The sequence below is a fragment of the Lindgomyces ingoldianus genome, assembly GCF_010093535.1.
Source record: "Lindgomyces ingoldianus strain ATCC 200398 unplaced genomic scaffold BDR25scaffold_68, whole genome shotgun sequence".
In the NCBI taxonomy this organism is placed as follows: Eukaryota; Fungi; Ascomycota; class Dothideomycetes; order Pleosporales; family Lindgomycetaceae; genus Lindgomyces; species Lindgomyces ingoldianus.
In genome coordinates this window covers 163,315-190,320 of record NW_022985229.1, presented here as the reverse complement: position 1 = coordinate 190,320, position 27,006 = coordinate 163,315, and the positions used below count along the sequence as shown (strand labels likewise).

Here is a 27,006-nt window from a genome sequence, read left to right as displayed (position 1 = left end):
TAAAGTTGTACATGTTATTATTCTAGATGCTATACTTAGCTTTAATATTCTCTATAAGGCTAAACCTGCCCTAAATTACCCTAGGACTCTTATAGAAGGCTCTCTTATAGTTGTACTTACGCTTAAATGTTACTTTAAGCTCTAAATAACACTTTACAAATGTACTAGGCTAGTTTATGTAAATATAGCCTAGATTACGCTTAGCGCGCAAAGAATTAGCTATATTAGCTATAAATGCTTTTTAAGAGGAAATTTCTTACGTATATAGCTTAAGTATAGTCTTAACAATTACCTACTTTTTTTTATTACCTAGCCTTTATAGTTTAGCTATAGAATTAGCTTATAAAGGTTATCTAGCGCTATAGTTATTTATTGTCTTTTATAAGACCTTGCACATAGCTACAGCACATTTCTTTAAGAGTTTTATGTCTTGTTTAAAAGCTTAAAGCGTAAGCTGTATCTAACGTTCTTTTAGCGTGTCTAAGTAGTGTTGTAGGGAATGCATTAGTGTAGGAAGGGTGGTTTAGTAGGGTCTTAGCAAAAGTAAGCAACTTAGGTGTGTAAGTAACTTGCCTGTGAAGTACGTTAAGAGTTTTTCTTTAGCAGTTTCTTTTTAGAGTAGAGGGTTATATAAGTTATAATGTAGTATAGATTATATAGGTAGTATTAGTAGTGTATACACTACTACAGGCAGTAGTGTGTACAATTAAGAGTGTAGGGCAGGCGTTAGGTAGAGTGGCATGTATTGTTTATACAGTGATTAGTGTAGTGCTAGCTAAGGTGTAAAAGCAGGTAATGCTAGTATGTTTAGTGTTATTAGTAGCATTATGTTTAGCCTACTTCTATATTAAGCTATATATATTAATAAAGGTTATGTATAAAGCCTTTTTAGTGCAATTACTTTTTTTATGCTATATTATATAGCTTCTAGGCTTAGGTACTTTTATTGCCTAGCTATAGTATAATTTCTTTATTCTCTAGCACTTATATAAGCTCTCTTTTAAATACGCAGCTAAGTGCTAAAAAGTTTTATAATATTTATTTTTTAAAATCTTTTATGTATAAACTTAAAAAGGTAGCGCTCTTTTAAGTTATTATGTGTAAATTAGTAATTATGCAACTTATATATAATTAAGTTTATAAGCTTATTAATACTTTTAATATGTTAATCTTATTATTTTAGTACTTTAGGCTAGTCTTATTTTATAGTGTTATTTAATATCTCTATGTTCTTTATAAGTTGTTTATATAATAAAAATTATTTTTTCTTCTTTTTATTATTATATAAAGTTATTAGTTGCTAGTAGGATTTTATTATCATAGTATAGTTAATTACTTTTTTAGTAGATTACACAGGTACTGCTGTTGTCTAGCTGCTAGGTTGTGCAGCTTTAATAGCTTTAGTGTGCGTCTTACACTATCTCCTCCTTACTTTATACAGTAGCAGAGCTTAATATATAATGTAAAGAATTAATCTACTATCTTTAAAAATAGGTAATAAAATAAAGTACTTTATAGAGTGTAGGTACTTTGTTATTACTTTTACTAATTTATAGTTAATTAAATTAACTACTAATTAGTGTTAAATAAGCTCTTTTAGCTAGCTGCTTATAGTATAAGCACTTAAGTAGTAAAAGTAAGAGTAGTGTACAGTGTGCATAGTGTATAGAGTAGGTAAGGTAAGGGTAACATGTTTCTAGTTTTATTACTTTTATGTTTCCTTTATATAGAGAAAAAGGGGGATATCTAGATGTTTGCGCATAGAGGTTTGCGCACAAGCATCATGTGACATAGATACGTGGTCCTGCTTGTGCGCGATCGCTTGTATCCAGGCCGTGACGCTGCTGCTGCGTACAGACACTTACTTAATTACTAACTATTTAAAGAATAAGATAGAGACTACTTATAGCTATAAAAGCAAGCCTAAAAGCTATGTATAGAATGTATTGTAAACTGCGTAATATTACATAAGTATACATTTAATTAATAGATAAGCTTATGCACACGCTATACATAAAGCTACTAAAGAAGATGCGCTAGAGCTTTCTACTAAATATAATACTCTAGATTGTACAACTTTTGTATAGAGCTACTAAATTAGGACTGTATTAGTTTAAAACATACTATAACTACTATAAAGAAAAGCTACACATGTACATCTCTTTATATAACCCCTACTTTTTAACTATAAATAAAGGAGAGCGCACCTTTAGTATAACTAGCTTATAAATAGATAATACTTTAAGCATTATAATAAAGAACTTTGCATAGAGAGAGAAGAATAAACTGCAAAAGGCAGACCTTTATGCAAAAGGCAAGACTGTACTGTCTAAAAACTAGTCTATTAAATTTAATAAAGAGAAGATCTAGCTTACATAAGATTAGGTTACTCTTATCTAGAAAAGTTAGGCAAAGAACCTCTACATAATTAATGCTATAGCAGAAAATGCTGCACAATAGTATGTTATATAAAGGGCTAGAGAAGCATATTGTTAGATTAAAGCACTGTTTCTAGGCTTCCTAAGATGAATGATGGGTTTGGATATGATGTATAGGATGATGATTGATTGTATTAATTTATCGATCCTTTTTCTGCTCTACTCGTGTTGCTCGGCTTTTTGTTTTGCCGATCCGAGTCCCTTGCGCACTTGCCCTATGCGCGACCAGCTTGCAACATGCTGCAACATGCTGCAATTTGCTGCAATTTGCTGCAAAATGCTGCAAAATGCTGCAAAATGCTGCAATTTGCTGCAACATGCAGCAATTTGCAGCAACATACTGTTTGAGCTTATTGCTAGTACTATGTAGCAGCTTTCGTCAAGCGTTCCTCCTGTCTTGACAGTAGGTGCGTATATCTAACACATATATTACCTTAGTATGTTAACTAAAGGCAGCATTTAATCTCTTAGTTACTGCCTAAACTACAGACCTTTATATAAAGACATTAAAGCCCTTAACATACGCATCTAGTAGTAGATAGATAATAGTAGTAGAGGACTTACTTTTATGCTACTATAACTAGACTGCATAAAGCTATTTATCTTTATAGATAGATTATTTACTAATAACAAAGACTTTAGCTTATAGCTAGAATTTATAATTATACTAGGCAATAAGGACTGTATAGAATAAAGTAACTACTTTAAAATATTAAGTAACATTATACACTAGAATTCTACTAAGTGTAAAAGAGTAACTAAGAGTGTTCTTACTAATAAACTATATAAAATAGTTAGAGGGTTTAATAATGTAATTGCTTTTAGTACAACTCTATAGCAGATTATATAAACGCTTAAACTACTACTAATCTTAGTAGTAATCTGCATAGATTTAAGGTCTTTATATAATTGCCTTATTAAGCTAGGCACTACTAGTAAAAAGCAACTTATAATTAACATTATGTTACTCTAAAAATTATATAAGAAAAGGGAAATTACTAAGATTAAGTAGATTAATAGTAAAAACAACTTAGTAGATACATGTATAAAGAAAACACTAAATTAGGCTTTTTAATTATTAGTCCTAACTTACTACCTCTCTGTCTAGATAGAAGCATCTGTGGACTAGCTAGATCTTATGCGCAAAAATGCCTTTGACTAACTAGACTAACAACACCTTTATATAAGGCCTATTTTCTTTTTGTCTCTTCTATTGCACGCACCTCTCTACACAAAGATCCTGCACTATTTTGCTACAAAATCCTCTATAAACAGCTTGTACACTGCTAGACATTCATAGGACAAGTGTATAAGGCTAGACAATAATAGCTTAAACACTCTACATTATTTATAAAGCTATTTATAAAGCATAACTAGCCTATCCTAACAGACAGCATCACTAGAGCAAGCTCTAATAAATAGGGTAGAGTATAGGCAGAACATATTTAGATAGACCTGCATAAACAGGAGGGAGGTAACTAGTACAGAAGGCAACTTCTTAGGCAAAAACAAAAAGTTGCTAGTGTTTGTACATAGCAACAGTGTTACAGTCTAGATAGTTATTACGCAAGAGAAGGATTATGTAACTATGTTACATAATGCTTGTGCGCAAACCTCTGTGCACAAACATCTAGATATTCCTCTTTTCCTCTAACAGAGGAAAGACAGAGCAATACAGAACTAGAAACACGTCGCCCCCACCCCACCCACTTCGTACGCCGCGCACACCGCGCACTACTCTTACTCTTGCTACTTAAGTGCTTATACTATAAGCAGCTAGCTAACAGAGCCTATTCAATAGTATATTTAATTAATAGATAAGCTTTTACACACACTATACACAAAGCTACTAAAGAAAATCCGCTAGAACTTTCTACTAAATATAATCTTTTAGGTTATATAACCTTTATATAAAGCTATAAAATTACGCCTATATTAGTTTAAAACATACTATAACTACTATAAAGAAACGGTACACATGCACATCTTTATATATAACCTCTACTTTTTAATTATAGATAAAGAAAAGCATACTTTTAGTATAACTAGCTTATAAATAGATAATACTTTAAGCATTATAAAAAAAAACTTTGCATAAAAAAATAAACTATAAAAAGTAAATCTTTATATAAAAGATAAAACTATAGTATCTAAAAACTAGCTTATTAAATTTAATAAAGAGAAAATTTAGCTTATATAATATAAAGTTACTTTTAATTAAAAAAGCTAAGTAAAAAACTACTATATAATTAATACTATAATAAAGAATGCTATATAATAGTATATTATATAAAAGGCTAGAGAAGCATATATTACCTTAGTATGTTAACTAAAGGTAGCATTTAGTCTCTTAGTTACTGCTTAAACTATAGGTTCTTTATATAAAGACATTAAAGCTTTAACATACGCATCTAGTAGTAAATAGATAATAGATGTAAAAAACTTACTTTTATGCTACTATAACTAAACTACATACAGGTATTTATTTTTATAAATAAGTTATTTACTAATAATAAAACTTTAGCTTATAGGTAAAAATTTTAAATATATTAAGTAATAAAGACTATATAAAGTAAAGTAACTACTTTAAAATACTAGGCAACTGTAAGGCCGGATGTCCCAGAATGGGCCAGTATGGCCTCACCTGACCTGTTTGGAGGTTGTATGACCTGTGCTTTGTATATAAGCATAAATCCTAACAAGCAAAGCTTAGCAGCAATTCGTCTCTCTTACAATACACTCCTATCTTTCTCTAAAAGCTTGCTCTTAGTGCTATTTATGCTACTTACTATCCTATCTTTACATTTAAATTGCTCTATAAGCTAGCATACTGCTTAAGGGCAACATTCCTACGTAATAGTGTTAAAGCAAAATGCTAAAGAAGAATTAGATGCAACTAGCGCTTAAAGACTACTTAAAAAGCTAGCTAAGACTGCTACTTCTAGTAATACTTAACTAAAGTTAACACTAACACAGGGAGGAACAGAGCAAGAGATAAGTAAAGGGGATAATAAAAATCCTTATAGATTAGGCTTGTTAAGCTATCTAGAAGGCGTTTAGGGCCTAGAAGGGGTTAGAAGGGCTAGTGCAGGACTAAGCAACGCACAGTCTACCCCTGCAAATTAGGCTTTAACAGAAGCCTACGCCTAGCTGCAAAAGCAGCAGGAAGCGCAAGAACTAGCTAGGATAATAAAAATTTATTATTAATTTAAAGTAAGTAATATAAACATACTTAATAAGTTGCTAACTAAGGCATTAAATGTTATTATACTAAAACTTACCTAAAACTAAGTAAACCTACTGCGTTTTAAACTACTGCACTAATATAAAAAGAAAAACAAAGCAGACTACAACTAGTAGTGTACAGATAATAAGGACTATTATTAAAAAAGTCTATAAAGCTTTACTTAAGAATTATAGAAAATCTTTTTTAGCCTATAATACATTAATAAAATACTATAATTACTATAAAAGACACACTGCACTTATTTAAAGCTTATTAACTTATTATAGTTACTAATATAGCAAGATCTTAAAAATAAGATGCTTAATATATTAAGTACTTTAGTAAAATAAAAAAAGGTAGCTTATAACACTATAAAGAACTATAAATAATAACTTAATTAGTCTCTAACTAAACTTCTAGCCTACCTTAGGCTATTATAGACTAAAGTTAATAAAAAGAGCTTAGAAAGAATAATAGTAGACTTTAGCAGCACACTATTTAATAAGATTAAGTGTAATCTAATGTATATCCTATAAAGTAAGCAAGAGACGCTAGCTTAGGTAGAAAAGCAGAGCAACATATCCTACTACTGCCTATAAAAGGGAAAAGGGCTAAAGTTAAAAGAGAAGAGAACATAGAAGCGTTCTACTTTACTTTTAGCTAATAATAACCTAAAGAAGCCTAAAAAGAAATAAAAAAAGCCTCTAAGCTAACAAAAAGCTAAAAAAAGGCAGAAATTTAATAAAATAAAGGTTACTTGCTAAAATTATAAGCAGCTAGGTTATATTTCCCTAGATTATTTTATAAAGAATAAAAATAAAAACAAGTTTAATAAAAATAAGTAAAAAGAAAAAGAGTAAGGCTAAAAGAACTAAGCTTCTTTCTTTTAGCCTATATTACCTTAGTAAGCAATAAAAAAGAGCTTAGAAACTTTTAAAACTTATTATACTTAAAAAGATTAACTTTATTATTAGTAATAGTAAGCATAGAGTTATTAAAAGACCTTTAGGCTGTAGTAGATAAAAAAGCTTAATTAAACATTTTATTTACTATAATAGCTAAAAAGCAGGATCTTAAGATTAAGCCCCTACTAGGTGTCTTTCTAAAGGCACTTAATAAATTAGACTTTACTATCTATAGCTTTATAGTTATAAACATAAAGATTATAGACTCTTAAGAAAAAGTTAAGCCTTATAAAGTGCTATTTATAGTAACAGACTTAAAAGGACCTCTAATATATTTAAGTTTACTTTAGATTAATTAGTTTAATCTAAAGCTAAACTTTTATATAAGACATATATTATTTAGAGGCGTAAAAGACTATAGTATGCTAAAGTACACTAAGGTGGCCTTAAAAGACACAGTAGAGTTTAAGTAAACTATGTAGAGTCCTAATACAGATGTCTATGTCTGCAGTGTGCTGTCTAATAACACTAAAGATTCTTTAAGACTTATAAAGCTTAAGTTAAGACTAAAGTATAAAAAATATGCAAATATAGTTAAGTTTAATAAGATGTTAAAAGTACTACTACATAGCCTACAGAATCTAGCTATTAAGCTAAAGAAAAAGACAAAGCTTTCTTACTAACTACTATATAACTTATTAAAGTATAAGTTACAGTATCTTTATAAATATATTAATAATTATCTATAAAAAAAGTAAATTTAAAGGTCTAAGTCTTCTACAGGAGCTCTAATCTTATTTATAAAAAAAAAGGATAAAAAGTTAAAGCTCTATATAAATTATAAAAGCTTAAACTAGATTATAATAAAAAATTATTACCTACTACTACTTATCTTAGAATCTCTTAAAAGACTTAAGAAGGCAAAGTAGTATATAAACCTAGATATTTATAATGTGTACTATATATTATATATTTATAAAAGAGATAAGTAAAAGACAGCATTCTAAACTTAATATAGTTATTTTAAGTACTAAGTTATGCCTTTTAGTTTTACTAATGCTTTTATAGCTTTCTAGGCTTATATTAACTAGGCTTTAGTAAAGTTAGTTAATGTAACATGTATTATATACCTTAATAATATTCTAGTCTATTCTAACACAGAAAAGAAACAAGTTGTTTATGTTAAAAAAGTGCTATAAAAATTATGTAAAGTAAAGCTTTTTTTAAAACTTAGTAAGTGTAAATTTTACATGTAAGACTAAGTACCTAAAGTACATAGTTTACTTAAAAGGAGTTAAAGTTAACTCTTTAAGAATTAAGATAATTTAGAAGTAGCTAATGCTAAAGACTGTTTAGGATATTTATGTTTTTATAAAGTTTATAAACTACTATAAGTAGTTTATTACTAACTTTTTTTTAATTACTCTACCTCTTACTAAGCTAACCTAGAAGGGCCTAGATGCAGCAAAGGGTAGTTAAAAGTAAAGGCAGGAAGAAAGTTAGAAGCTTAATATTAGTCCTAAGAGTAAAGCAGCCTTTTAAAAGCTTTAAAACTTATTCTTTAAAGTTCCTATATTAGCTTATTTTAATGCTAATAAGAAAACTAAAGTAAAAGTTAACACCTTAGAGAGTGTAATCTATAGCATTTTAAGCTAATTAGTCTTAGATAAGACTAGAGGGGCTTAATAAAGGCTAATTAGCTTTTTCTTAAAAAAGATAAGTAAAGCTAAGTATAATTATAATACTTATAATAAGAAGTTGCTTACTATTAATAAAAGTTTAGCATATTAGCAATATTACCTTTAAAGTCTACTATTTAAACTTTTTATAGACTATAATAATTTTTACTAGTTTATAAAAACTAAAACTTTAAACTACTAGCAGGTCTAAGCCTATAAAAAGATAACAGAATATAATTTTATTATTACACACTATCTAAAGAAGCTAAACCTAGCAAATAGACTCTTAAGAAGACCTAACTACATTAAGAAGTTATAATAGCTTTCTTAGAAGAGAAATACAGCGTATATAATAAACACACGCAACCTTTTAAATTAATAAAATTATAATAAGAAATTAATAGTTGCAGCTATTATATGTTCTTAAAATTTTTCAGGCTTAGCTAAGAACTACTTTAAAAAAGAATCAGGGCTAAAATAGCTAGATTTTAAAAAAGCTATAAGCAAAAAACTAAAGAAGAACAATAATAAAAACCTTATGTTAGGTATTAAAGAAGACTATAATAAAATAGACTTATTAAACACTAAGAGTAAAACAAAGAATAAAGAGAACTTTAATAAAAACACTTATTTCTAGAATAAGCTAAAACAACATGCTATAGCTAATATAAGAAGAAAAACCTTAATAACAGACTAAGAGAAGGCAGAAGTGTTTTAGAAGTGCTATAACAGCTTATTAGTAGGCTACTTTAGTGTAAAAAAAATGCTTAAAAAGATTATGCATTAATATAATTAAAAAGGGCTTAGAAAAGACATAAAGGTGTACTATAACAACTGCCTAAGGTGTAGATAATTAGTAGCTTTATAACACTGCCTATATAGGCTCCTTTACCCTTTGCTACTGCCTAATAGGCTCTAGTAGGATGTTACAATAGATTTTATAACGCAGCTGCCCTCTTATAAATACTTAGGGTTAGTATATAATGCAATCCTTATAATAGTAGACTATCTTACTAAGATAGCCTACTATGTGCTAGCTAGAGCTAATTAAAAGGCTTTAGACCTAGTAAAAGTTTAGTTAAAAAAAGTTATTTACTTTTATAAAGTTCTAAAAAACATTATTTCTAATTAAGAGCTAATAATAAACTTAAAGTACTAGAATAGTTTTTATTACTATCTTAGCATATAAAGAATTCTTTTGTTAGCCTACTATTTTAAGACTAATAGGCAGACTAAAAGACAAAACTAAACTTTAGAATAGTACTTTAGATATTACTATTACTTAAAACAAGATAATTAGGTGATGTAGTTGCTAATAGCAGAGTTTATATATAATAATAGTGTACATGTAACGACAGAAGTTACTCCTTTCTAAGCATACCATAGAGCAAACCTAAGAGGGCTAGATTAGCCTAGAGAACCACTAGGTTAGGGGGAATTACACATAGTAAACAGAGTTGCTGCTAAAGCACTTGCTTTATAGTTAAAATGCTACTAGAAAATTGTTGCTATAAATATGTATTAAAAGAAGTATATAAATAAATAATAAAAGCATATATAGCTATAAGTAGAAAATAAGGTATTAGTCTCTAATAAACACATAAAATTAATAAGGCTAAAGAAGAAGTTAGACTAGAAGTTCTTAAAACTAGAGAAAGTTATAAGCTAGATTAGTGTAAAGGCGTATAAAGTAGACTTACCTAATTTAAGAGAAGTTTATCTAGTGTTCTATGTCTTACTCTTAGAGCTATATACCTAGAAAGGGCGTCTTAAGTTGTAATTAGAACTAATTATAAACACTCTACATGCTATAAGAGATAATGTGTACTATATAGAGAAAATACTTAACTAAAGACAGAATTTAGTTAAAGTATAAAAATATTTTATAAAATAAAAAAGTTATTTATTTAAAAAAAACTTATAAAAACTTAAACCTAACATTAGCTTAAAAGCATTAAAAGTGTTTTAAAAAAGTAAAGAAATATATAGTAAAAGATTAAATTATGCTAGTTTAGGTTAAACTTTTTAAAAAAAGGAAAGTAACTTAATAGATTAAGTATAGCTACCTTTACCTTATTTTTTCTTTACTTAAGGTTTTTTTAATAAAAGGTGTTTAATAGCGCTATAGGAATAAGAAGACAACATAGCTTATTTAAACCTAAGATTCTTTAGTTAGACTAAGTAAGGCTATTCTAGCATAGAATAGCTTGCTAGAGTTAAGAAAAGGGTTATTTTAACCTAGAGAAATCTATTATGTAGAAGAAATAAACATTTTAGCCAAGAATAACTTATACTAGCAAGAAAAGGGCAGAGTTTAAGTCTAGCAGAATATTTTAAGATTTTTAGGATAAAAAAGCCGCAAAGTAAGTAAGCTAGAGGTAAATTAATTTATTACTACTAAAATAGTTGCACTTTACGTCTAAAGGACATAATGTAAGAGTATTTAACTTTATTAAAAAAAAAAGAAAGAAGCTTAAGCTAAAGAACCTAAAACTACACTATACTATGCATTTTTAACTATTTTTACTATAGAATGCGCTAGATTACACTAGATTGTGCCATTAGAGCCCTAGATTAGACATTAAGGTCCTCTGTAGGTAAATTTACAACAGCAGAACAACTATTAGGATATTTCTTATTATACCTAGTTAGCTACCTTTTTTTAGCTAAGGTTTAATTCTAACTAGCTTTATTTTTAATATTATTAGCCTTATTATGCTTTTTAGAGATGTAGTAGATTACATTAGTAGCTTTAGCAGCATTAATGTAATAATATTGCTTAGCTTTAGTAACATAGACACCTTTAACACTATATTTTTTTTATTATGCTAGTTAGTGCTAGAATAGTTAAAAATAGCACACACTTACCTTTTTAGATAAAGTTATTACAGCTTTATTCTTATTAGAGTCCTTTTTAAGCGCCTTACACTTTTTCTTCTTTTTTTTAGTAATATTAGCTTTAGAGTAGGCGCGCTTCTTAAAAACAACTCTAGTCTTAGTAATTTTGCCTATAGCGCTACTGTGCGCGTATAGATAGTTGTTGTACAGGATTTTGTTTTTACTATAAACTATTAAGAGCTAGAATAGGGCTAATTAAGCTAGATTATGCTACAACAGGAAGACTTACACCTAAAAAAACTAAATAATAGTGTTTACTTATAACATAACTGTTGCGTTAGCCTACAATAACTAAGTAAAGTTAAGTAGATTAATAAGGGCTAAAATATTAAGCATAGCATTTTTAAAAGCTTATTATTTAGGTTTAAAGGTAATAAAGAGCTATCTAGGGTTAGCCTAGACAGACTGTGCGTAAATACGCTAGAAGGAGCTAGAATACGCACTTTAAAGCACTTTTTACTAGATTTAAAGTAATAAGCATACTTAGTGTACTTAATTTTCTTTTTTTTATGCTATAACATAACTTATTGTTTATAAGCATATAACAGCTACTACTTTTATTTATAATGCCTTTATAGAATATTTTATTAATATATTAGACATAAGAGTTATTAAAGCGCAAGTTTATGTTAGTAAAAGCTAATTATTTTTTTTTTAAAAAAAACTATAGCTAGATTATAATAAAGTAGGCTACAAAAGTTTATTTTAAAGTTATTAAGTAAAGTTAAGCATAAAAGAAGAAGCTAAGAGCAGATTAGGTAACAGGCAGGTGTAAGTAGGGTAAGATAGGACTATTAAAGCTTATTAGCACCCCTTTGCGCTAGATTACGCTAGAGTAGCTTAGAATATACTTACCTTAAAAAGTTTAGAATCTTTTAAATTCTAAGCTGTAAAGAGAGTAGAAGTGTAAAGGAGATAAATTTCTAGAACAGTTAGACCCTATATATACTGTCCTAACTGCTACTCTATTAGTGTAAGATATACTGCTATTTTACCTTTACTTTTACTTTATACTTTTACTTTACCTTTACTTAATTACTCTAGGTTATTTTTAAATAAACTTGCATAAAATTAACTAAAATAGGTAGAAGTAAGTTTTTAGGGCATTATGTAACACTTTTTTGTGCTACTTAGGCCTATTATTATCTGTTCTATCCTCTAAGTTGTAGGACTACTATAAGGGGGGATAATGTAAGGCTAGATGTCCTAGAACGGGCTAGTATGGCCTCACCTAACCTGTTTGGAGGTTGTATGACCTGTGCTTTGTATATAAGCATGAATCCTAACAAGCGAAGCTTGGCAGCGATTCGTCTCTCTTACAATACACTCCTATCTTTCTCCGAAAGCTTGCTCTTAGTGCTATTCGTGCTACTTACCATCCCATCTTTACAGCAACATTATACACTAGAATTCTACTAAGTGTAAAAAAGTAACTAAGAGTGTTCTTACTAGTAAACTATACAAAATAGTTAAAAAGTTTAATAATGTAAATATACTTAGTATAACTTTATAGAAGATTATATAAACACTTATACTATAATTAATTTTAGTAGTAATTTATATAATTATTTTATTAAGCTAAGCACTACTAGTAAAAAATAACTTATAATTAATATTATATTACTTTATAAATTATATAACGTACCTAACAGGTTGGCCGGCCACACAGGTTAGCTGGCTACTTTTGCCAAGCCCCTACTAAACTCTACCTATCTACATAATGCCTTAACAACAACACTAGATTAAATCTTCTAAAGAACGTTAGATACAGCTTGCTCTTTAGGCTTTTAAATAAGACTTAAAACTCTCCTTACAACGCGCTGCAGCTATCTATAATGTCTCTTACATAACACTAAGTAATTAACGCACTAGACAGCCTTTACAAGCAGAATGCTAGCCTAAATTAAGGAATCTAACTAAGCTTAAAAAGAAGGTAGTTGTTAAGTACATACTTAAGCTTATTACACGCAGATTTCCCTTTAGGCTTATAGCTGTAGCTAATATAGCTAATTCCTTGCCTGTAGAGTGTAATCTAGGCTAGGTTAGCTTAAACTAGACTAGTATGTAGGTTAAGCACTGCTCTAAGTTTACAATAAAGTTTAATTATAAGTATAATTATAAAAAAGCGCTTTATAAAGATCTAGAGGTTATCTAAAGCTAGTTTTACCTAGTACCTAACATAAAAGCTAAGTACAGTATCTAGGATAAAGACAAGTATAACTTTAACAAGTTAAGCTTTATAATAGGCTAAATATTAACTAGAGCAGTTATTACAGCTTTAGAGAGACAAGGACAGCTAAAGGTAATATAGTAAAGTAATAAAAAGTAGATAATAGTTATCTAGGGTATTAATGTAACAAGGTAGGCTATAAGATTATAAAGCTTTAAGCAGTAAATAAGGCTGCTATATAACATAGATTACATAAAAAGAAGTAGATTTAGGCAGAAAAGACCTTAATAGTTAAGGATAGAGCTTGTCTAACTGCTCTAAAGGAGTTTAAAGCGCGTAGTAATAGGAAGAAGCTAAAGACGCAGGTGCGCGCTAAAGGAGGTAAGCTAAGTTAAAGGTACTATAGGCAGTGTAATTAGACTAGGCATAACTTATGTATGTGTAAGTAAGTAGTAGAAGTAGACTTTAAATAATATCTTATGTTATATTACTTTATATAGGGCTAAAGTAGGTTATTTTGCAAGAGAATAGGGTAGTTTTAGTAGAGGCTTAGCAAAAGTGGCCGGCCAACCCGTTAGGTACGTTAAGAAAAGAAAGATTATAAAAATTAAGTAAATTAATAGTAAAAACAACTTTATAAATGTATAGATAAAGATGACACTAAATTTAGCTTTTTAACTATTAGTCTTAACTAACTATCTCTCTATTTAAATAGAAGCATCTGTAGACTAGCTAAATCTTATGTGTAAAGATGTCTTAGACTAACTAAACTAATTATACTTTTATATAAAGCTTTTTTTTTTATTACTTACACTTATTTTTTTTATTTTAGTATAAGATTAAAAGAAAGATATATAAAAAAACATTATTTAGCTAGTATATAAAAGAAAAAAAACTACTAGCCCCCCCTCTAAAACACACTACCCCTTACGTGTAGTAGTTATAGTGTAGGCTACAGCTCTGCTATACGCATAAGGTGTAGGCATTAGCCTAGAAGTTAGCTAGCATGTAACACTTAATAAAAAAAAAGACACTAGTAGTACTACTATAATAATAAAGATACAAAGTTACTAAGACTTAACTATAACTTTAAACTAAAACTATAAAGAAGTACCTCTTACACTACACAACTTTAGCTGCCTACAGCTATAGGTTGGTGCTAGTAAGTAAAATAATATTAATATTATAAAATAGTAAAGCTATTACATGCTACTTTTTAGCCTATTTACATTAGCCTTTAGTATAAGAAAAAAGTAAAAAAGTAAAAAAATTTATACATTTATATAAAGACACTATATAAACTACTAATTAGTAGTAGAACTAGTTAAAAAGGTAACATAAATACATCTTAGGCTATTAGGCTACATAAGGACGTTAAAGACCCCCGCTCTAACAGCGTTAGAGAAAAAAAAGAAGGGCTAGAAAGACATTATATATATATATATATATATATATATATATATGTGTGTGTGTGTGTGTGTAGAAGAACCTGTTACTATTAGCACTATATTAAAAAAAAGCTAAGTGATTATATAGTAGAGTTTATAAAGTTAGGGCTAAAGAAGAGAAGGTAAAAGAGGAAAAAAAGACTTTATTATATACACCTTCTTACACACCTCTTTACATAAAGATCTTATACTATTTTATTATAAAATCCTATATAAAAACAGCTTATACACTGCTAAATATTTATAGAATAAGTGTATAAAGCTAAATAATAATAGCTTAAATACTTTATATTATTTATAAAGCTATTTATAAAGTATAACTAGTATATCTTAACATACAGCATTACTAGAATAAGTTATAACAAATAAAGTAAAGCATAGGTAGAAACAAATTTAATAAACTTATATAAATAAAAAAAGGTAACTAGTATAAAAGGCAATATTTTAAATAAAAATAAAAAGTTGCTAGTGTCTACACACAGCAGCAGTGTTACAGTCTAGATACTAGTTATTGCGCATAAGAAGGATTATGTAGCTATGTTACATAATGCTTGTGTGTAAACCTCTGTGTGTAAACATCTAGATGTTCCCCTTTTCCTCTGTACAGAGGAAAAGACAGAGCAATAGAACTAGAAACATGTTGCCTCTACCCTGCCCACTTTGTACGCTGTGCACACTGTACACTACTCTTACTCTTGCTACTTAAGTGCTTATACTATAAGCAGCTAGCTAAAAGAGCTTATTTACTAGTTGTAGTATTTTATTCTTATTTTAAAGGCATTACTTAAGCATTTATAGCCTTCATAATAGAGACTAGCTTAAATGCTATTTTCTAATAAAAGTTTATAAATTTAATCTCTATAGCATGCTTCTAGCTATCTAAGAATTAGTAGTAGTGTGCCTTATAGTAAGTTTTAGGCATAGAAGGTAGATAATCTTAATAAACAGCTTTAACAGTAATAGTAGCAGGTTTAGTAAAGTCTTTTATAAAGCTTAATATAAAGGTATAATACTAGCTAGACATTTTAGTAGTAGTTTGCATAAGTGCAGTAGTGTATTGTTAACGCGTTATTTTGCTTTCCCTCTCTAAGATGTTTAATTTATTAATAGCAGCTATGCTTCTAGGAGAGCCTAGTTTAGTAAAGTTCTTAAGCTATATATAAAAAATTGTCGCGTAAGAGAGCACATGGTCCTAGTGTCGCGCCTGTGTTTCGGACGAGCAGCCTGAGACACTCGGCGCCGGAGCTCCCACTACATAGGCAGGCTCCCTATGAGCCTCTCATAGTCAATAGACTTGCTCCTCATTGCTCCCTGATCAGCGGTTGCGACAAAAATGAAGTTAGCTTTTTTAAGAATTTTTTAAGGCTTATAATTAATTAAAGGTATATGCTAAGTAGTTATAGCTTACTTAAGATAATTATTATTAGTTTTAAAGTCTATAGCTAAGATTGTCGCCCTAACCTAGTGCTTATACTTTAACAATAGAAATGAATACGCGCCCTGCCCACTCCTTTGCAGATTCTCTGCCGGGTGTTAAGGCTTCCTAAGGGCCAATATCTTCTTTATGTAAAAGATTGCAAATAGGGATGTTGAAGTGCTTCTGAAGCTATGGGTCTCTTGCTGTGATCAACAACTAGTAAAGACTCGATAAAATCCAGTAGCTCCGGCGACACCGAGGGCTCTGCGAGCCGCTGTAGTTCCTCCCGCAAAGTGCCTCCTTTGATAAGCCTCGTGCCATCATGGGGATTGTCCATGACCGCTAATTGTTCTGCAAGCTCAAACTCATCCTTGTAGGGTTGGCAATCAGCAGGTTGACCTAGCGGGCCAAGGAGACGGATGATTTTCGCGATGCACCACGCTTCTGTAAACCCTTCGATTATCTTGTCACTGGGACCAAAGAGGGGGCGCGGTGATAATCGACGTGCCAACTTCCAACTTAGCTTTCGCTCGGAGAGGTAGGTGTGAGCACTAACCGTAACACCAAGTGACCATACATCAGAGGAATGTTGACACCCCAAGCCTTGCCAGACCTCAGGCGCCCGACACGGCAGGCTTTGACCACGTTGTTTTGTAGAACCCTCAGTAATCACTATGAACATGAGCGCTGTCAACCAGAGGTAAGGAGGACACCTACAATTCCCTAGATCTCCCAGCTTGGCAATTGGCGAAAGCCCATCGATGTCGGAGACGTAAACGTTGTTTACGTTAACATCTGGTTATTTAGTACTGGGAGTATAAATGAGGAACGAACGGTTTACCTGTATGAACGACACTGAGCTTTTTGAAGAGTTCAAGAGCCGACAGGACCACTTTAGACACCACTTTTGGCAACCTTGGGTCGCCTCGGAATCGGTTGGCCTGGACGGATCGCAAATCCAGATCCATCCATCCAAATACCATGCATCCCGGGTCGTGTTGATCTCCATTTGACCGTACTGTATCGTGCAGAGTTCGGATGTAAGGGCATGAGGCTATTTCGAGGACCCCGTAATTGCGGTATTCTCGCTTCAAGGCATTTCTTTCATCGTTGGTAGCAGGAGATTTAATCACGGCCCTCGAGTGATAGTGAGCTGTTAATACTTGTAGCACTTGAACGGAGAGAGCCATACCATTCTCCTTGGATTGAAGGGTTGGACAGCACCCGGGCTTTGAAGACGCTGGAACCTTTCAGCTGCTCCAGCAGCTCATACTTTCCTTTTCCACCTCGAAGCACTTGTCCAATGCGCAGCGCCATATCTTCCAAATTAGTGGGAAAGCGAAATGATGCGTATGTGCGCGAAGGGGTTGCAGGCTGGTGGTCAGCTGCCTAGCCAGCAGTTATGTCGGAAAGCGCATTTTATCATGTCCCCACCACAAGAACCTCCCCCTCCCATCCCACTCGGAGCTCGCCCTATTTCACTTTCCCCCACTTCCAACACCTTCTTGCGCGTTTCCGTGCTTTGCACGTCACCGCCCAAAATCTTGCTGCACCCCTCGCCTCCTATTTTCTCCACCGCTGCTTCGCTCCCCTACACCCTTGCCTTCAACGCCACCCTCCAATTATCGGCCCCGTCTCCGTTCCTCAGATACGGTCGCTATCTTTCCTTCTTCTTTACGCCCCGAAACCGACGGCGTGAGGGACAACGTCACAAAGACCGTGGGAGTAATGCCTTCAGATCAACGGATGAGAGGTTACCGTATTTCATCGCTTACCGTAGCTTTTGTCGTGTGCGAAATTCTCTGGATTCTTGGCAATGCCAAGTAACAACTTTCCACTCACAAATCTCATAGAAATGCAGGTAACTGCACATACCGCTCTATATAATCCGCCTAATAGGAGAAGGACGTTGTATTGTGAAGCTATGTGGAGCACCAAAGACATGAGGAACTGGATTGTATTGCTAAAGGAGGGCAACTACGGGTTTATATAGTACTAGATGAACCCATCATGTGACTTAAGGCCACCAATAGCTCTAGGCTGCAGCAGGTGGTATTGCTAGGCAGCAGTACGCCAAAGGAGTGTTGGTGGCTAGCGCATGGAGAGCTCCGTAACTGCAAACATGTATAGTAAGTAAGGCTTTTTAATAGGCTCTATTAGCCCTATCTAACTGTTTTTTTAGAGTAGTTACTGCTAATTATACTTTAAATTACTTACCTTTATTATTAATATAAACAGATAGCTAGAAATACTCTTACTACTTATTAGTTAACTTATAATAAATAAAGAAGTAACACTTAAAGTATTATTGTGTTTAAAGAGCGCGCTGCGAGTACTCTAGCACTAGCTCCGCGCAGTAGGAACGCTGCACGCAGTGGGAGGGCTAGTAGAGTTGCGCAAGGTAGCACGCGTGCTGCGTTAACTCTAGCTCCTTTAAAAGCACCTGCTAAAGCTTCTACTAAACGCCCTACATTACTAAATCTATTTATTATAAAGAAAAAAGCTCCTGCAGGTAGTTTAAAGGCTTAATTAAAAAAGGCAAAAGTGTAGGCTATACACTACTAAAAGCTTATTAAGTTGCGTAGATTACTGCGTAAAAAAAGTGTTGCTAGCAAAAACAATAACAATAATAATAAAAAAGATATTAAGAAGCTAGCATATAAAAAGTAAACGCCTCTAGATATTTGTTATTGCAACATGTCTACTATAAGACCTGCTAGAACGCATAGATATAATAGTTAGCTTCTATTAAAAAAAACACAGCAACTTAAAGTTATAAAAAAGAACTTATAGTAAGAGTTAAAGTGTTACGTAAAGAAGACACCTAATTCCTTTAATGCCGCAAAGTTTATAAAGAAGGAAGTAGTTAATGCTTATGTTAATTATAATTTTATGTTTAACTATGTTATACAGCCCTTTATATAAGTTTAGGTTAATAAGGCTACTATTCTTAACTATTTAAAAAGTAATAATTACTAAATAGCCTTTACTAAGGTCTAGTTGCAGATTAAGAAGATAGTAGTTAATATAGTTTTTAGAAAATGTAGTGCTAAGAACATTATGTTTATAAGCTATAAAGTTATTATTAAATTTATTAATAGAAGCGCTAAGAACTACTCTTATATAATTACTAACTTTAAATCTGCCTATATAGAGAAGATAATTAGTATTACTAATAAACAGTACTTTAACTTTTTAAAAAACATAGTCTAGCTTACCTTTAAAGTAAAAACTAAATATAAAGCTTTTACTAAGCTTAGGCAGCTACAGCAGATAAAGAAGAAGGCTAAAACTTCTAATGTAATAGTTAAGGTTGCTGCTGCTTTTAATAGTTCTCTAACACTAGCTACTTTTATAAATAATAGCTAAAAGTTGCGTAGTATAACACTATATAACATAAATTTAATTTAATAACTTTAAGGTTATTAAACACGCAGTAAGTTTATAAACACCCTTATTTAAACCTAAAGGTGCTAGGATCTTAGCTGCCTAAATATTAGTAACTTCTGCTATTATAACACAGCAGAGTAGCTTAGCTCTTACTTTAAAGTTAAGTAAACTAACTTTAATGTTTAGGCCTTTACTTTAAAAAGAAGCAACGCTAGTGTTTTAGTTATAGTGCCTCTAAAGTAACAGAAGAACTACCTATACAGTAAAGGCACAATTAATTAAAAGGGCCTAACGCCTAGTTGTTAGACACTAGCCTAGCGCTACAGCGCACAGGCAAACTTTATAGCTAATTATATAAAGGAGGCGCAGAAGATGTATTAAAATATAATAATAAAGAAGAAACTTAAGCGCATATAAAAGAGAATTAAGAATAGAAAGCAGCGCTATAATAAGAAAAAAAAGAGAAAGCAGCGTTATTATAAAGAGCTTAAGGAACTAGAGTTTAATAAGAAGCTAGCAGCTAATTAGCGCCAGCCTTATCTATACCTAAATTCTAACTATAACTAGGCCTCTAGCTATCTGCCTCTTGCTTTACTAATTACTGCAGTTACTGCAGCTCTAGCAGCTCTAGCAGCTCTAGCAGCTCTAGCAGCTCTAGCAGCCCCTGCAGCTCCTCTTGTTAACCTGCCTCTGCCCCCACTATACAATCCTCTGCCTAGCGCTGTTCACGTAAACGCTGCTGTTAATTAATTGCCTACTAAGAAATTAAGCCCTATAGATCTATTACAGGACAAATATAATCTAGTAAAAGAGTTCTTTTATTAGATAATTAAGCAGCAGAAAACTAAAGCTTAGAAGCTTTAGTTTAAACATATAAAAAAGACAGCAACTGCAAACTTCTAGACTTTAGATAACTTTAAAGGCATAAAAGATTTAGTGTTTAAACTGTATAAACTAGTAACAGTAGATTATTATCTGCCTAATAGGATTATGCGCAGTTTTAGACGCTATTTAGGTAGGCTTAAACTAGAGCACTATTAGAGGAAGGCTGTGCTAGCAGCAGGAGCTCTTATTAATCTGTAGATTAGTAGAGAGGGATTTCTAAAAAGTAATGTTAGTTAGTTTAAACAATAAATCCTAGATTTATATAGTAGATAGTATGTAATAATAGGGCAGCTTGTTGTCGCAGTCCTAGTGCATAATAGTACTATAAAATTAGACTGCTACTGCAGCTGCTACTTATTAACTTTACCTCTTTTGTACGCTCTTATCTACGCGTTTGCTCTATTAAATACCTTATCTTTAATATATAGTTCTTCTCTACTAGCGTGCTAGAACAGCTTAGTAGTAAATTAATTATAGTAACTTTTACTAATAGTACATTTTAGGAAATCTCTAAATGCGTTAAACTTATATTAGTAATAGTAGTAGTAATATTATACTTAGGCCTTTAGCACTAAAAAAGTTAGCTTAATTAGATTATAGTTAGGTAAGTATAGCAGCAGGAACTGTTCTGTATGCCCTTCTCTTTAGATAGTGTTTAGTATTCTTTTGTTATAGTAAGTAGAGCAGTTATCTAAAACAACATATATTACGCACCTTTTAAACTAATAATTAATAGTTAGTAAAAGCTAGTTCTCTATCTAATTAATAAAAAGCTTAGTGTTAAAGTATTTCTACTAAAACGCTGTACAATTAAGGTATCTATAGAGGAGGGTGTACGCTAGTAGAACTAACCATGCGCGCCTGCAGTCTTTATCCCTAGCGTATTAATTATTATTACTAATTAGGCTATATGCGCAGCGCCTTTAGCCTGTTGTTTTGTTAAAATTTAACTTATTAATAAAGACTAATTAATCTACAGTATAGTTTATTATAATATAGTAATAGTTATTATAGAGATTTTTACTATGTTTAACTAACAGTAGTTTAATTACTTTTTTATTTTAGCCTTCTTTCTTTAACATTGTAGAAATATTTAATTAATTAATAAGCACTTTATGCTTTATAAATAACTACTACTTTATCTTGTTCTAGTACATCTAGCTGTGCGCAACAAGCTTATTAAACAGAGCCTCTCTGTTAGCTAGGGTAAGTCTTAGAGAACGCCCTAACTGCTGCACCTGCAGAGCTGTAATAGTACTATACTTTATAAGGTTCTAATAGATTGCATAGACAGTACTATAGCTAGCGCGTAAGCAAGTAATAACCTCTAGGATAAGAACGCTAAGCATTAGAAGATAATATGTAATAAAATAACTATAAGCAGTCTTCTACCTATGCTTTAAGTAAGAGGAGGCTAGTAGCAAGGCCTCTAGATTAAGAATGCGCGCTTCTATAAGACACGTCCCCTAGGGGGCCTGTAAGAGGCCTATAGTTAGATCTATAATCTAAAACTCTGCTAAATTAGTAGGATAGGCCCTATCTATACATTTGAAAAGCTTCACCTACAGTAGAAAGCGTTGTAGTTGATTATATAGAGCGATATGTGCAGTGACCTGCATTTCTATAAGATTTGTAAGGGGAAAGTTGTTACTTGGCATTGCTAAGAATCTAGAGAATTTCGCACACGACAATTAGCATCTGACGCACGGTTTCACCTGGCGCACACTCGCTTCGGAAAATTTAAAATTTCAACATAACTCTAACTCTACTAATATAGACCTAATTTTAGCTGCGTTGACAGCGCTAGAATCACTCAAGCTAGGTAAAAAACCTAATATTACTTAGACAGCAAAAAAGTTTCGTGTTGCTTAATTATTGTTGTTAAAACAATTTTATAGAGTCTAGTAAAGCTATGCAAAGTAATAAAAAAATTAAAGACTTTTTAATTTGCAGTAAGAGAAGGAGCTAGTATAATACATTAATAGGCTCTGCAAACAAGGCCTACCTTCTACAAGACAGATGCTACGCAATTTTACTACAGAAATAAGCAGAAACCTTGCTAGAAGGTTATAGCCTAACTAGTTTCTTAAGCGTTACAAAGTTAAGCTAGTATCTAAGTAGACAACTAGTATAAATAAAGAAAGAAAAAGAGTTAACTCTTCTTTTAAAGATGTACTATATTTTAAACTTTTAAAGCGTAAGATTAAGCAGTATAATATTAAGTCTTAAGACATGTACAACATAGATAAGAAAGGCTTCTTAATTAAAGTTCTTTTAAAGACAAAAAATGTCTTCTCTTAAAAAAAGTATAAAGAAGAAAAGATTAAGTTAATAGTATAGAACTGTAATTATAAGTAGATTATAACTATTACATGCATATGCGCAGAGAGAACTGCCTTGTCTCTAGGCCTTATTTACTAACCTGTTATAGGTAACATCTAAGACACTTAGCTATAGAATTTTAACTTTAAAATTTACAAAGCTTTCTTTACTTTATTTTTAAGTAAATAGACAAAGAACAACTTAGGCCTTTAATAGGTTAAAACTATGTTTAATTAAGAAATAAAAGATAAGGCTTAAAAGTGTTACTAACTACTTATCTTTAATATAAGGCCGGATGTCCTAGAACAGGCTAATATAGCCTCACCTAACCTGTTTAGAGGTTATATAACCTGTGCTTTGTATATAAGCATAAATTCTAACAAGTAAGGCTTAGCAGCAATTTGTCTCTTTTATAATACACTTCTATCTTTCTCTAAAAGCTTGCTCTTAGTGCTATTTATGCTACTTACTATTTTATCTTTACATTTAAATTGCTTTACAAGCTAGCATACTACTTAAGGGCAACATTCTTATATAATAGTGTTAAAGTAAAACGCTAGAAGAGAATTAGATATAACTAGCGCTTAAAAACTACTAAAAAAGCTAACTAAGACTACTACTTTTAGTAATACTTAACTAGAATTAACACTAACATAAAAAGAAACAAAGTAAAAGATAAGTAAAAAAGATAATAAATTTTTTTATAAATTAGGCTTATTAAGCTATTTAGAAGGTAATTAGAGCCTAAAAGAGGTTAGAAGGGCTAGTAAAGAACTAAGCAACACACAGTCTACCCCTGTAAATTAGGCTTTAGCAGAAGCCTACACCTAGCTGTAGGAGCAGCAAAAAGCATAAAAACTAGCTAAAATAATAAAAAATTATTATTAATTTAAAGTAAGTAATATAAGCACACTTAATAAGTTACTAGCTAAAGTAACGTACCTAACGGGTTGGCCGGCCGCGCGGGTTGGCCGGCTACTTTTGCCAAGCCCCTACTAAAACCGCCCCGTTCTCTCGCGAAACAGCCTACTTTAGCCCTATATAAAGTAATACAACATAAGATATTATTTAAAGTCTGCTTTTACTACTTACTTATATATATGTAAGTTATACCTAGTTTAATTGCACTGCCTATATTACCTTTAACTTAGCTTACTTTCTTTAGCGCGCACCTGCGTCTTTAGCTTCTTCCTATTACTACGCGCTCTAAACTCCTTTAGAGCAGTTAGATAAGCCTTATTCTTAACTATTAAAGTTTTTTTTGCCTAAATCTACTTTCTTTTATGTAATCTATATTATGTAGCAGCTTTATTTACTACTTAAAGCTTTATAATTTTATAGCCTACCCTGTTATGTTAATGCCTTAGATAACTATTATCTACTTTTTATTACTTTACTATATTACCTTTAGCTCTCCTTAGCTCTTTAAAGCTATAATAACTGCTCTAGTTAATATCTAGCCTATTATAAAGCCTAACTTGTTAAAGTTATACCTGTCTTTATCCTAGATACTGTACTTAGCTTTTATGTTAGCTACTAGGCAAAAATAGCTCTAGATAACCTCTAGATTTTTATAAAGCACTTTTTTATAATTATACTTATAATTAAACTTTATTATAAACTTAAGGCAGTGCTTAACCTACATACTAGGCTAGTTTAAGCTAACCTAGCCTAGATTACACTCTGCAGGCAAGGAATTAGCTATATTAGCTACAGCTGTAAGCCTAGAGGGAAATCTGCGCGTAATAAGCTTAAGTATGTACTTAATAACTACCTTCTTTTTAAGCTTAGTTAGATTCCTTAATTTAGGCTAGCATTCTGCTTGTAAAGGCTGTCTAGCGCGTTAATTACTTAGTGTTGTATAAAAGACATTATAAATAGCTGCAGCGCATTATAAGAAGAGTTTTAAGTCTTATTTAAAAGCCTAAAGAGTAAGCTGTATCTAATATTCTTTAGAAGATTTAATCTAGTGTTGTTGTTAAGGCATTATGTAGATAGGTAGAGTTTAGTAGGGGCTTAGCAAAAGTGGCTGGCCAACCCGTGTAGCCGGCTAACCCGTTAGGTACGTTATTAAATATTATTATACTAAAACTTACCTAAGACTAAGTAAACTTACTGTGTCCTAAACTGCTACACTAATAAAAAAAATAAAGTAGACTATAACTAGTAGTGTAGAGATAATAAAAACTATTATTAAAAAAGTTTATTAAGCTTTACTTAGAAATTATAGAAAATCTCTTTTACTCCATAATATGTTAATAAGACACTATAATTACTATAAAAAACACACTACACTTATTTAAAGCTTATTATGTCCGTACGTAAGTACGGCTGAATTAGGTTGCCTGAAACGTTGGCTATCTAGCCTGTGCGTTAGGGGCTATGTGTACTTAAGAGCCCTCTTTCTTTATACAAAAAGAAAGAGCAGTAGTTAATAACAAGAAAATCTTTACCTACTTACCTCTTAGTACGCCCCTTAGGCGTATGTTTGTTTAATTAAACCTAAGTTAACTAACACTAATTAGTCTATTAACAGACTATTTTACTGCAAAAGCTTAAACCTACTGTGTGCGTAGCCACACAGAGAGGGCTTCTTAAGCCTTTGCAGAAAACCTGTCTTTTTAATAGGCAGATTTACAAGGATTAATAAAACTGCTACTGTACAAGAAGCTTACACCTACCGCGTGCGTAGCCACGCAGAGAAGGTACAAAGAAGCTTACATCTACTGTGTGCGTAGCCACATAAAGAGGGGTAAGTAAGCCTTATGCGCGCCCCTAGATTAACTAATTACACAAAGACAAGATTAGCAACCTGCCACATGCATAGCCACGCAGAGAGGGCTTACTGCTAAGCCTTTATGCGCCCTAGAGCCTCCTATTAACACAGGCTGTGCAACTACTTACCTACTACATGCGTAGCCACGCAGAGGAGACAATATAGGCTGCACAATTAGAAACCTACCGCGTGCGTAGCTACATAGAGGAGGCTTCTTATTAGCAGCTTACTTTGTTAACACCCCCTTAATTAATTACTTATATAAGAGGTAATTAATTAGTTAACATCTATTGCACGTACAAAAGCCCACAATATACCTTCTCCCCCCCCCTATGTCGCCTAAACACGCTGCAACCTAACATCTATTGCCTACACAAAAGGCAATTAACTAACACCCCCCCCTAAGAACAGCTATACAAACACACAACTAGCACCACCCACCCCCCTCCCTAGATAACAGCTATACAAATAAAGCAACTAGCAAACTTTTACCTTGTTATAGGATACTTGTACAATAAACTAGTAGAGATAACCTACATGTCTAGAACAATACTACAAAAGAAGGTTAACTTTACCCTTCTAGTAGACTGCCTTAACATGTTAACAAATCCCTTCTAAGTACAACAAACCTTATACATAGCAGATACCCTTATCTTTATGCGTACAGGAGGGTACAGTCTATCTAACTTTGTAGAAGACTTTAAAGGCTAGACATAACAGGATTTTAACAACCTATCTTGTGTGTTTAGGCAAGAGCTCCTCTATGCTCTAGCTAAGCACAGGATCTATCTTGTAGGAAAGAGATGCTGTACGCAGGCTAAAAAGCTAGCAAGTGTTGCGAACTAGCAGTACACTATAGGCCCTGTACAAAGAAGAAGAGGAAAGGATGCAAGAGATAGTATAAAGGGGGATAAAAAATAAGGCAAGGCAGGCAAGCAACTTAATTTATAAAAATAAAAAGTTGCTAGTGTCTGTACGTAAGTACAGCTAAATTAGGTTGCCTAAAACATTAGCTATCTAGCCTGTGCGTTAGAGGCTATGTGTACTTAAGAGCCCTCTTTCTTTGTACAAAGAGAGAGGGCAGTAGTTAATAACAAGAAGATCTTTGCCTGCTCACCTCTTAGTACGCCCCTTGGGCGTACGTTCGTTTGATTGAACCTAGGTCAACCGACATATTAACTTATTATAGTTACTAACATAGTAAGATCTTAAAAATAAGATGCTTAATGCATTAAGTACTTTAGTAAAATAAAAAAAGGTAGCATATAACACTATATAAAACTATAAATAATAACCGAACTAGTTTCTAACTAAACTTCTAGCCTACTTTAAGCTATTATAGACTAAAGTTAATAAGAAGAGCCTAGATAGAATAATAGTAAACTTTAGTAGCACACTATTTAATAAGATTAAGTGTAATCTAATGTATATCCTATAAAGTAAGTAAAAGAC

At 31.8% G+C, this 27,006-nt stretch overlaps 2 protein-coding genes across 2 annotated transcripts; one reads left to right on the top strand and one right to left on the bottom strand.

The window, feature by feature from the left end:
- Positions 1-16,326: 16,326 nt before the first annotated feature.
- BDR25DRAFT_247254 (kinase-like protein) lies at positions 16,327-17,498 on the bottom strand (the record flags this gene model as incomplete). The annotated part of the gene is made up of 5 exons (XM_033685950.1): positions 16,327-16,692; positions 16,738-16,853; positions 16,899-16,976; positions 17,023-17,318; positions 17,374-17,498. The coding sequence occupies 5 exons, from the start codon at positions 17,496-17,498 to the stop codon at positions 16,327-16,329; spliced, it is 981 nt and encodes a 326-aa protein (XP_033539739.1).
- Positions 17,499-17,524: 26 nt separating this feature from the next.
- Positions 17,525-18,295, top strand: BDR25DRAFT_363425 (uncharacterized protein; the record flags this gene model as incomplete). The annotated part of the gene is made up of 3 exons (XM_033696732.1): positions 17,525-18,004; positions 18,043-18,164; positions 18,244-18,295. The coding sequence occupies 3 exons, from the start codon at positions 17,525-17,527 to the stop codon at positions 18,293-18,295; spliced, it is 654 nt and encodes a 217-aa protein (XP_033539738.1).
- Positions 18,296-27,006: the final 8,711 nt, after the last annotated feature.